General features: G+C 34.1%; 1 protein-coding gene across 6 annotated transcripts in view; it reads right to left on the bottom strand.

Annotated features, from left to right (window-relative positions):
- Positions 1 to 12676, bottom strand: part of ksr2 (kinase suppressor of ras 2) — a 216164-nt gene that overhangs the window by 19401 nt on the left and 184087 nt on the right. For all 6 annotated transcript variants that reach the window (NM_001423542.2, XM_087252652.1, XM_087252650.1 and 3 more), the window contains one exon: positions 11538 to 11671. In NM_001423542.2, the coding sequence (NP_001410471.1) occupies positions 11538 to 11671 (134 nt within the window). The remainder of the gene's footprint in view (positions 1 to 11537; positions 11672 to 12676) is intronic.

Genomic DNA, 12676 nt, shown 5'->3' on the forward strand with positions numbered 1-12676 from the left:
ATGTCATTTTAAGCTGAATACTAGTGAAAACTCTTCAAAATTAGTAAAATATTATTTACTGTCATCATGACAAAGATAAAATAAATCGGTTAATAGAAATGAGATATTAAAATTATGTTTAAATATATTATGTTAAGAAATGAGTTTAAAAAAATGTAATAAGACGTAATAAAAGTAATAAAACAATTACGTTGTCCCAAAAAACTCAAGAATTGTGCTGTGTCAGCTGATTTGAAAATAAGTAGACTGAACAAGTGGCAAACATTTCTTTGAGTTCTTATTTTTAGGATCATAAGCTTGTATTATACTTCTAAGTGGGACTCAGATTTTAAAAACAGGATATGCTTTAAGGATGTTTATATACAATATTGTATATACAAATTAAACATTTATTCAATGCCACACCAAAGAGGCACAAAGTCTTTTTTAATGTGTCTTTTGTATTTTTCCTTTTTCCACTGTTAATTTTTGATCGAGCACCTGCCTTTGAGAATCTCAGATGTGCGCACATTTCTGTTTTTTGTAAAATTTGCCACATGTTTGTAATGAAGCAACAAACAGATGTAAACTGTTGAGTTTAAATGTTCAGTGCATGTTTATGCATTGTGTCATATCCCCCAACTCTTAAAAAAGATTTTCTGGACTGAAAAGATTCCATTAACTTAACAAAACTTAACTTAATTAACTTAACAAAACTCATGTTGAAATTAATATTAATAACTGCCTGTGTTTTCATATACAGATAAAGTCAGAATTATTTGCCCCCTTTGAATTTGTTTTTCTTTTTTAAATATTTCCCAAATGATGATTAACAAAGCAAGGAAATTTTCACAGTATATCTGACAATATTATTTCTTCTGGAGAAAGTCATATTGGCTTTATTTTGACTAGAATAAAAGCAGTTTACATCTTTTTTAAAGCCATTTTAAGGTCAAAATTATTAGCCCCCTATATATTTTTTGATAGTCTACAGAACAAACCATCGTTATACAATAACTTGCCTAATTACCCTAACCTGCCTACTTAACCTAATTAACCTAGTTAAGCCTTTAAACTTAAAGAAGTGTCTTAAAAAATTCTAATAACATATTATTTACTGTCATCATGGCAAATATAAAATAAATCAGTTATTAGAAATGAGTTATTAAAACTGTTATGTTTAGAAATGTGTCGAAAAAATCTTCTCTCCGTTAAACAGAAATTGGGGGAGAGCTCAATAACATTCACGACCCTTCCAAATATGGTCAAAACAGCTTTATCATATTAGAGCTAATTCTTTGGAAATATATTTGTAACATTTTTGCTCTTACCTATGCCACACAACAAATTATATCAATGCATTCTATGTCACCTTTGAGTTAGTAAATTAATAATTATTAAATGTTTCTTTGATTTTGATTACTGTACTGGCAGAAAAACAACTTCTTACAAAGGTTAAAAAAATATTATTTTTTAAACATTATCATTAATTATGATAAATCAAATGTCATATTGTAAATTGCATTCATTAAAAAGTAATAAAAAGTTTTAAATGTAATTAACATTGCATGATATTTATCACAGTTATCTAGTCCCCCTAACTAATTATAATATCATATAAGTATGTAAACAACATAAATTAAAATTAAATTAAATAATGAGAATTGTTTTGAGAAAACGTGCTAATTGCCATAAAAGCAAAAAGCATCAGAAAACACTAAATCCCTTAAATTAACATTTAAATACCTTTAATTATTATTATTATTTTTTTTTTGGCAAATATATTTCTTAACGTTTTGGGCATATACAATATCATATACATACAAAAATAAGTAGTACACTGTTCTGCTTTTTTACAACCAAAAACGAATGACTATAAAAACAATATACACTCACCGGCCACTTTATTAGGTACACCTTACTAGTACAGGGTTGGACCCCTTTTCGCCTTCAGAACTGCCTTAATCCTTCGTGGCATAGTTTCAACACAGTACTCAAAAAATGTTGCAACAGAAATCGAGACTCATCAGACCAGGCAGCGTTTTTCTAATCTCCTATTGTCCAATTTTGGTGAGCGTGTGCGAATTGTAGCCTCAGTTTCCTGTTCTTAGCTGACAGAAGTAGCACCCAGTGTGGTCTTCTTGTGCTGTAGACTATCCGCCCTAAGGTTGGACGTGTTGTGTGTTCAGAGATGCTCTTCTGCAGACCTCGATTGTAACAAGTGATTATTTGAGTTACTGTTGCCTTTTTCTATCAATTCTTTCTACCAGTCTGGCATCAACAAGGCATTTGCGCACACAGAACTGCCACTCACTGGATATTTTCTCTTTTTTGGACAATTCTCTGTAAACCCTAGAGATGGTTGTGCGTGCAAATCCCAGTAGATCAGCAGTTTCTGAAATACTCAGACCAGCCCGTCTGGCACCAATAAAAATGCCACATTCAAAGTCACTTAAATCACAGTTCTTGCCCATTCTGATGCTCGGTTTGAACTGCAGTAGATCATCTTTACCATGTCTGCATGTCTAAATGCAATGAGTTGCTGCCATGTAATTGGCTGATTAGAAATTTGCCATAACGAGCAGTCAGACAGGTGTACCTAATAAAGTGGCAGGTGAGTGTACTTATTAAATAACACAGTAAATGCAAAAAATAAATAAATAAATACATTATGAAAAATAATAAAAAGGCTCTTTTCTTCTGCTTTAAGATCAATAGTGTCTATATAAATCAACAAAGATTTCCATGTTTTGTAAAAAGATTTTAAAGACCCTTTTAATGAAAACAAACAAATCTGTCATATATGAAGGTGAAAATTTGATATTTTTAAAGATGTTATTTATTTAATGTTGGAGGGGATTTTACAGTGTAACCTGTAAAAATCAACGCACTCTAATATATAGTACATAACTATACTAAAAGACATGTCCTCTTATACCTCAGTGAAATGCATTCAAAAGGGATGAATAATCGAGATGCAAAGCACTGTATATCATAGATTTACGCAACAAATCAAGCGTCTGCTATGATTGACGGTGCCTCAGTGGCCTTGCCTGAAGGAAGGGATTCATTCAGCCATAAAGAGGAGGATGTTTCCTCTTCATACATCGCAAGAGAGCAACAAAACACGCACATCAGACTGGCTTTTTCATTGAGTGTGGCTGCTTTTAAATCTTTGTCACTTGAAGAAGACAGGAATGCCTAGATAGATCTGTGAGGATGGTGCCATTCTCAATTAACAAGGTGCAGGAGATGATTAGCACCAATCAAATGCAAAACTACCCTCAAAGAGCTGATCAAAATGAACATTTTCTGGGTGTTAGTATGAACATGTTAGTTTTGAGCCTGGGTCAAAGCAAGTCGATGTCATAAAAAAACGATATATTTTTTATTTAGTTATATTTTTTTATTGGTAATGTCTAATGTTGCTTTTGGTTCCAACATAGTTTGACTTTTTAACTTTTCGTTTAATTATTTCATTTTTCATTCAATTCATTCTTTTCTTTTCAGCTACCTCCACACAGAAATGACAACTGACCCAGCCGGGGCTTGAAACCGCGACCTTGCTACTGAAAGGCGAGATCGCTACCCACTGCGCCACCGTGCTGCCCCTTTGTATGTGTGCAGTTGAAGTCAAAATGATTAGCCCTCCAGTGAATTTTTTTTCTTTTCTTTTTCAAATATTTCCCAAATGATGTTTAATACTGCGTTCACACCAGATGCGGATGAAGTGTCAAGTATGGGTGATTTACGTGTTAATTTAATGCAAAGACACAAATAGACATCCTGCGGCACAATTTGAGCAAATGAGATGGTACGAATGATGCAATTTGCGCGAATTAAGCTGTACAAATAATGTGATTCATACAATTGAATCAGTACAATTGATGCGTTTCGTGCGAATGAAACTGTACAAATGATGCATTTCGCACAAGTGAGGCAGTACAAGTGATGTGATATGTGCGAATGAGGCAGTACAAATGATACGATTCGTGTAAATGAGGCAATACAAATGATGTGATTTGCGTGAATGAAGCGGTACAAATGACGCGATTCACGTGAATGAGGAAGTACAAATGACACGATTCGCACAAATGAGGCAGTTCAAGTGATGTGATATGTGTGAATGAGGCAGTACAAATGATACGATTCGCTCAAATGAGGCAGTACAAATTATGGGATTGGCGTGAATGAAGCGGTACAAATGATGCGACTTGTGCGAATGAAGCTGTACAAATGATGCATTTCGCACAAGTGAGGTTGTACAAGTGATGTTATATGTGCGAATGAGGCAGTACAAATGAGACGATTCGCGCAAATGAGGCAGTACAAATTATGGGATTCGCGTGAATGAAGCGGTACAAATGACACAATTCACACAAATGAGGAGGTACAAATGACCTGATTCACGTGAATGAAGCGGTACAAATGACAAGATTCGCGAAAATGAAGTGGCGCAAGTATTTAGCTCAAGTTGGAAAATCTGAACTTCAGCAGACATTTGCGCCGCGGTAACCGATCAGGAGATTTCTCTTTTAGGGGAGTGATTATGACGTAGTGCCTGTTGTTGATGTCCCGAGGGGAACTCCTCTTACTGACACCAGACAACAGCTCATCATACTGGGCTCGACTTAGTCAGAAGCACCGCCGAAAGCCTCCATCATCCAGTGTCCGTGAATCCGTGTCTATTGTGAACTGAATTTCACACGCAAATAAAGCGAATTAGAGGCGCAAATAAAGCAAGTAAACTCAAAATGTTTTCGGGACTAGCGAAATTTATTTGCACGTGGCAGCATTACAGTGCAAGGATTTTATTTCACAGTATTACCTATAATATTTTTTTAGTGGAAAAAGTCTTATTGATTTTATTTCAGCTAGAATAACAGCAGTTTTTGATTATTTTAAAACAATTTAAAGTCAATATTATTAGCCCCTTTAAGCTATATTTTTTCTGTTTGTCTACAGAACAAACCATCATTATACAATGACTTACCTAATTACCTTAACTTGCCTAGTTAACCTAAGTAACCTATTAAGCCTTTAAATGTCCCTTCAAGCTGAATACTAGTATGTTGAAAAATATCTAGGAAAATATTTTGGTAACACTTTATAATAACTACACACTATAAATCATTTATTAAGCATTAGCAAATAGTGAACTCACTATCTGTTAAGCATTATTTGTACATTAATAAGCGTTAGTAAGCAGTTTATAACTGCAGCTACAAATGCTCTATTCTTGACTTATAAGCACCTATTTATTGTGTATTTTTCATTACTAAATTAAGTATCGAATTATTTACGAATTATTTACAAACCGTTTGTATTTAAGAGTAGTTGAGGGTTTTTAAGATCATTCAGAATGAGTTAGTAAATGATTAATAAAATATTGAAATCAACATTTATAGTTCTTATTATTCAGGCATATACTAATAGTTAACTAATATGTTAATAAATGCTTTATTAACTCAACCTCATGCAGTTTTGTGACCTAATCTAAAGTGAGGACTATTCATGCTTTATAAATCCCTTTTAAATGACAAAGAAAGGCTCAGAATCAAATGAACGATAATCTGTGCAATCTTTCTAATTAGTAAAATTACTGTAAAGTTTAAACATTGGCAAATAACAGGAGTGTTAAAATATGACATCCAACTGAATAAAACAACAACAATATAATAATTAAACAATAAAATAAGATGCAATGTTTAAACTCTACAGTGATTCTATTTTTGATAAGGTTGCAAAGATTTATTTTTCATTTGAAGTACAGTTTTATTTGTGTATATTTAAATAAATAGGAATTAATAATGTCATTCTTCCTGTTTAGAATTTAACTGAGCCTTTATTTGTCATTTATAAGGGATTTATAAAGCATGAATAGTCTTCACTTTAGATTAGGTCACAAAACTGCATAATGTTGAGTTAATAAAGCATTTATTAACATATATAGTAACCATTAACATATGCCTGAATAATAAGACATGTAAACTTTAATTTTAATAGTTTATTAATCATTTACTAACTCATTCTGAATGATCCTAAAAACCCTCAATTACTCTTAAATACAAACGGTTTGTAAATAATGTGATACTTAATTTAGTATTCAAAAATAAATCATTAACAGAGTATGAAAATACAATCATTAAACACATTATATAGGTCTTTATAAGTCAAGAATAGAGCATTTGTAGCTACAGTTATAAACTGCTTACTAACAATTATTAATGTAGAGTTAATGCTTAACGGATAATGAATTCACTATTTGCTAATGCTTAATATAGGATTTATAGTGTGTAGTTATTATAAAGTGTTACCAATATTTTTACCGTCATCATGGCAAATAAATAAATAAATAAATCAGTTATTAGAAATTAGTTATTAAAACTATTATGTTTAGGAATGTGGTGGAAAAGTCTTCTTTCTTTCAGATTACAGGGGGGTTAATGATTCAGGAGGGCTAATAACTCTGCACAACTATATAACATAAAAAGGATATTCAAAAATTCTGTTATAATTGTCTCACACTCATGTCATTCCAATGCAATCTATTAATATAAATTATATGCATTTTTATTTTAAAGCTAATTATATTACCATAACTGCCATTTTTTATCTTTAAATTTGACATGTTTAACAGCAGTCAGCACTCTGCATATTGGACAATTAAGTTAGCTGCACACAATTGCAACTCTATATATGGTGAACGACGCATAGTGCACATTATGGGATATTTGATTCAGACAATGTAAATATGCTTTCCATTGAGGTGACTAATATATAGTTTCACGGACCACACAAAATCATAGTCAGAGACAGGATGAGTAGATGATCGCATGTATATCAGGCTCATTTGAATTATCCACTATTACAGCAGTTAGGCAGATTCAGCAATGTTATTATAGACTGAGGCTGTTGTGAGTCAGATGTGATATAAATGAAACTCCACCGACTGTCTTTAAAAGGATAGTAGTGTAGCTACTCCATACGATTCGTAAATTTATAGCACAAAATATGTGTTTGACGTTTAAACAGAAATGAAGTGGCCTTAAGGCGAAAGAACGCTCAATTAAAGGGACAGTTCGCCCAAAAATATTGGTCATCATCTTCATGTGAACAGAAACGCTCTGGGCTATGCAAGCTCCATTTCATGCATTGTTGCTCTTTGAAATGTGTAATATTAAAGGGACAATGCACCCAAAAACGCACAATTCTCAGCCTTGTGTTAATCCAAGCCTATATTACATTATTCTGTCAAAAATTTTAAAGAGTCACTTTTTTTTCAGTGTTGTTTTTCACACTGACATCCTACAAAATATGCCCATAAATCTAAAACTCAGCCATACATTTAAACAATGTCCTTATTTTCTGTTCCACAAATCATTTTAAGGTTGCATGACTTTCTTTCTTTGAAATTTGACTTTTTTATTTGTAATATCTAAGGTTGTTTTAAGTCCCAACATTGTTTGACTGTTTAACTTTTATGATATAAATATATCCTTTGTATGATTGTAAATGTATCCTTTTTTTTTTTTTTTTTTTACAAATCTTTATAACATGAAAGGGACATTTTAAAATTCTGTCATCATTTTCTTAACACTCATGTCATTTCAATCTAATCTTTTACGACTAACCATCTTTTTTGGAGCATAAAATACATTTTTAACAGCATTTCAGTATTTCAGAATTTCAGTATTTCAGAAACTGCTGATCTACTGGGATTTTCATGCACAACCATCTGTAGAGTTTACAGAGAATGGTCCGAATACGAGGAAATATCCAATGAGCGTCAGTTCTGTGGGCACAAATGCCTCGTTGATGGCAGAGGTCAGAGAGGAAGGGCCAGACTAGTTCCAGCTGATAGAAAGGCAACAGTAACTCAAATACCCACTTGTTAAAACCGAGGTATGCAGAAGAGCATCTCTGAATGCACAGCACGTCCAACCTTAAGGAACCTACAGCAGGAACCTGAGGCTACAATTTGCACAGGCTAATCAAAATTGGACAATAGAGGATTGGAAAAACGTTGCCTGGTGTGATGAGTCTCCATTCAGGCTGCAACATTCGGATGATAGGGTCAGAATTTGGCATCAACAACATGAAAGCATGGATCCATCCTGCCTTGTATCAATGATTCAGGCTGATGGTGGTGGTGTAATGGTGTCGGGGATATTGTCTTGGCACACTTTGGGCCCATCAGTACCAGTTGCTGACCATGTCCAACTCTTTATGACCACAGTGTACCTATCTTCTGAAGGCTACTTCCAGCAGAATAACGCTCCATGTCATAAAGCGTGAATCACCTCAGACTGGTTTCTTGAGCATGACAATGAGTTCACTGTATTCAAATGGCCTCCACAGTCACCAGATCTCAATCCAAAAGAGCACCTTTGGTGATGTGGTGGTAAGGAAGATTCAGATCATGGATGTTTCAAAGGTTTTTGAAGAACTATATAATTAACATCTATGTGTAAACCATGCAATTTTGTGAAAACTGTAAACTATAAAAGTGAAGACTAGAATGCACATGGCGTGTCACTTGAATAGTTTTAGATGGGGGAAAATGCCACTGTCAATTTGGTTGCTTTAGCAAATGAGCCCGTGCCTTCTAGTAAAGGAGCCAATCATCGATCATTATACACTGATGATTCTCTGTGGGAGGGGTTTGGTCCAGAAGTCTACAGACTACGACTGTATTATGAACCCCTTTTGGGTCAGTAAATGTGCTGAAATTTCAGCTAATACTTTCTTCACAGACAAGAAAAATATATCTACATAAAGCAAAATCTTTACTTTTAAACAAACTAACTTCATTTAAAAACAAATGTACTTAAGTTCAAAAATTCTGTCTTTAGGATGAGACGTTAAATGGAGGTCTTAACTTTCTGTGGTCATTAAATATCCCATGGCATCATGGCCTCCAAATCATCCCCATCCACCGAATTGGCTCTATCACTGTCTCTTCACTCCACCTATAGCTGGTGTGTGGTCAGCACACTGACGCTTTTGTCCCGTCGCATCATCAAAGTGGATGCTACACACTGGTGGTGGTGTGGAGAGACCCCCCTCATGATTGTGAAGCGCTTTGGGTGTATGGCCACACACAATAATAGCGCTATATAAATTCACATTACATTAATTTGTATGAAACAAACAAGAGTTACAGTTTGTCTTGTATGACCTCATTATTTTTAAGAAAGTCCCGACTGTTAGCCATTAGAATGCTAATCGCAAGACAGATACCACTTAATCACCCACAAACATTTAAACAAAGAAGTCATTGCCATTTTAGGAGAAGTTTTGCCCTCAAGAATAATTTGGGAAATACCTTCAGTAGGCTAATGTGATCAGACATAGTGTCAAGGTTATTGCATAATGAATCCAAAACTTTCATTCGTAATTTTTGCACGTTAAAAATAAATTCAACCTCACGTTGTGTCAATTGTATTGACACACAGCCTCCGAAACTTTTGTCCGTATAAACATTTTTTCTTTTTGCATCAAATAAAAATGCTTTGAGAGGTGTTTTGAAAGTTTGATAGAGCCACCGTAAAAGCGAAAAGCTAAATACAGAATGCCGTCATTTGAGCTAAAGATAACTTTATATTTTCTTCGATAATGAGCTGAAATCTCCTTCCTCTTTTTGCAATATTGGATGAGCACTTTGGAGAAGAGAGAGAAGAAAGAGAGGAACATTAACGAAATGTTTTGCTTTTTCTTGTGATGGATTAATTAATATGCATCAGACTCTGTGTGCAAAGTTTGTTTAAGTGATGATTTTATTCGCATATGAATACAAAAAAAAACACATATTTTAGTACTTCAGTGTGCAAAGACCTTCTGCAGTGTCATACCGCCCTGCTTAAATGACGAAATGCAGCCAGACATACCTCTGGGTACATAATTTGCGCTCTCCAGAAATGTAGACAGGGGTACGTATTCACAATGAGCCTGTGCTGAAAATTTCATTGTTCTGCGTCATGTCTTTAAAATATGGAAACTTATTTTACCACAGTATTTTCAATGGAGTTTCAGTGCACGCCTGCTGATCCAGATGGTGTTTGCATTTACATGGTCACCCACTGAAGCTAAGCAGGGCTGAGCCTGGTCAGTACCTGGGCGGGAGACCACATGGGAAAGCTAGGTTGCTGCTGGAAGTGGTGTTAGTGAGACCAGTAGGGGGTGCTCAACCTGCGGTCTGTGTGGGTCCTAACACCCCAGTATATGGATGGGGACTCTATACTGCTTAGTGATAGGCGTCTTTCGGATGAGACATTGAACCGAGGTCCTGGTTAACTGTGGTCGTTAAAAATCCCAGGATGTCATTCAAAAAAGAATATTGGTTTAACCCCAACATCCTGGCCTAATTTGCCCAATGGCCTCCTAACCTTCCCCATATGATTGACTTCATCGCTGTCCCCTCTCCACCAATCAGCTGGTATGTGGTCTGGTGCAATAAGGCTGTCATCACGTCATTCTGGTGGATGCTGCACACTGGTGATGGATGATGAGGATTCTCCCCAAAAATTTCTAAAGCGCTTTGAGTAAAGCACTATATAAATGTAAAAGGAATTATGTAAACGGCCTTTCATCTTATTTTACACTTGAACAGCTAAACGAACACCTAGGTCTATTTAACTAATTACATTTTAATTAAATTACTTTGTCACTGCTGTAAAAGGAACCTTATGAAATTGAAAACACACTGAAAAACACATCAAGGATGGCCACCAACTGAAGTGACTTACCTTAAAGGGCCCTTTTTCATCTTTCTTAACAAATCTCATGCATAATACTGAGTACAACAGGAATCTGAGCATTCATGTCTTTCTTGTAACATGATCTGCACATTTATATTTTCAACTTCTAACAAAAATAAAACATAGCACATGTCTTTTTGCACTACACATGAACTTTTCTTTCTATTTAAACATGAAAAAGAGGTTGAGAAGGTTGAGAAGAGCTCTTCATCTGGTTGAGAAGAACTATTCATCTATTAATATTGTCACAAGGCGTTGAAATGAGATTGCCAGAGGGAGTTTCCCCCTGATAAAAGTTCCTGGATTCCTATCAAACGCTGGTGTGTGGATAACATCTGCTGCTACTTCAACTCACTGAAGCAGACGTTTATCAGGGAGCACGAGAACACTGAAGGTGAAACTGGATTTAGCCCACACGCTAATAATTACAGGCTTTGGTTTTTAATAAGCAGTTCTCAAAGTCATTACAGAATTTAAGGACGTTATTAATGATCTGCCGCACATAAACTGTGATGGGCTGAACATTCGTCACTCTTCTACTGGCGAGAGATTAGGTGAACGCTTTTCATTTCAGTAGCTTTAAAAGGTAGAAAACACCACCGTGAGACTTCATTTTGACTATATCACCATTTTAAAGGTCTTTTAAGTTTTATTTTTTGAGCGTGTGTACATGCTTTAATGTCCAAAAACACATTATTGTTCAGTGCTACCATTTAAGCAGCAATGTCAGCAACTATTTAAGAGGCTTTATTGAAAACTGTTTAGAAAAGAATTATACTTAAATGCATGTCGACTTACCTGCCTGCTTGAAGAACACCAGATATTGTGAACAGGCCGAAGTCGGTGATGACTACTTTCCCATTGTCATAAAATACATTCTTGGACTTCATATCTTTGTGAAGGATCCCTTTGGCATGTAGATAGCCCATGCCCTGGACAAAAAAAAATTAGTAATCAGTTGCCATAGAAATTGCATAAGACGATTTTTAAAAGCACTATGTTTACTATGCTGGTTTGTAGGGCTGCAAAATTTGGTCAAAATTGGTAATAATAATAATAATAATAATAATAATAGAAATAATAATAATAATTATAATAATAACAACAACTATTATTATTATTATTAGTATTGTTGTTGTTGTTATTATTATTATTATTATTATTATTATTATTATTATTATTATTATCATCATTGTTGTTATTATTATTATAATTGTTGCTATTATTATTATTATCATTATTATTATTATTATTATTATTATTATTATTAATATTATTATTATATTTCAGTGTAATACATTTATCGAGAGTAACAATAACAATAATTATTATATTTCAGTGTAGAAACAATCATTTCTCATTATGGATGGATGGAGTGCTTAATAATAATAAAAATAATACAATTAATTTAAATTGTGAAATCAAAATACAAAATAGTACTATCCATGTCTTAAATTCTTCATTCAAACATTAAACTGTTAAGCTCTTATTTGGCCTAAAAACATTATAAACAGTTAAAATACAGTTAAATTAAAATTATAAAGTTCCATATTTGCATATGCACTCAAAACACATACAAAAACATGATTATAGCTGCTTGTTTAAACTAGTTGTTTAAGATGAGCTGAAACCCAACTCTTGACATTTCTTTGGCCAATTTCTTCATTTTATATTCAGTCCATTTAAATTTGTAAACCATTAAGTTAACTTAACAGTTTGTGTTGGGACAACATGAAGGAATTGTGTTGGTCCAACTACCTGGTTGGAAGATTTGTAGTGGAATTAGAGTTGGGCGATGCCGACCAATTTGCATTGTATGATGTCTAATGAGAAGCATCAATATGGACAATGGCATCGTTGTCGTAGCAGCGAATAACGAATTAATTATTTGAAGCCTACTGTTTCAACTACCTGACCCGCATGGTCTTTGTTTTACC

Source organism: Danio rerio, chromosome 5 (assembly GCF_052040795.2).
Source record: "Danio rerio strain M-AB ecotype USA chromosome 5, GRCz13ab, whole genome shotgun sequence".
In the NCBI taxonomy this organism is placed as follows: domain Eukaryota; kingdom Metazoa; phylum Chordata; class Actinopteri; order Cypriniformes; family Danionidae; genus Danio; species Danio rerio.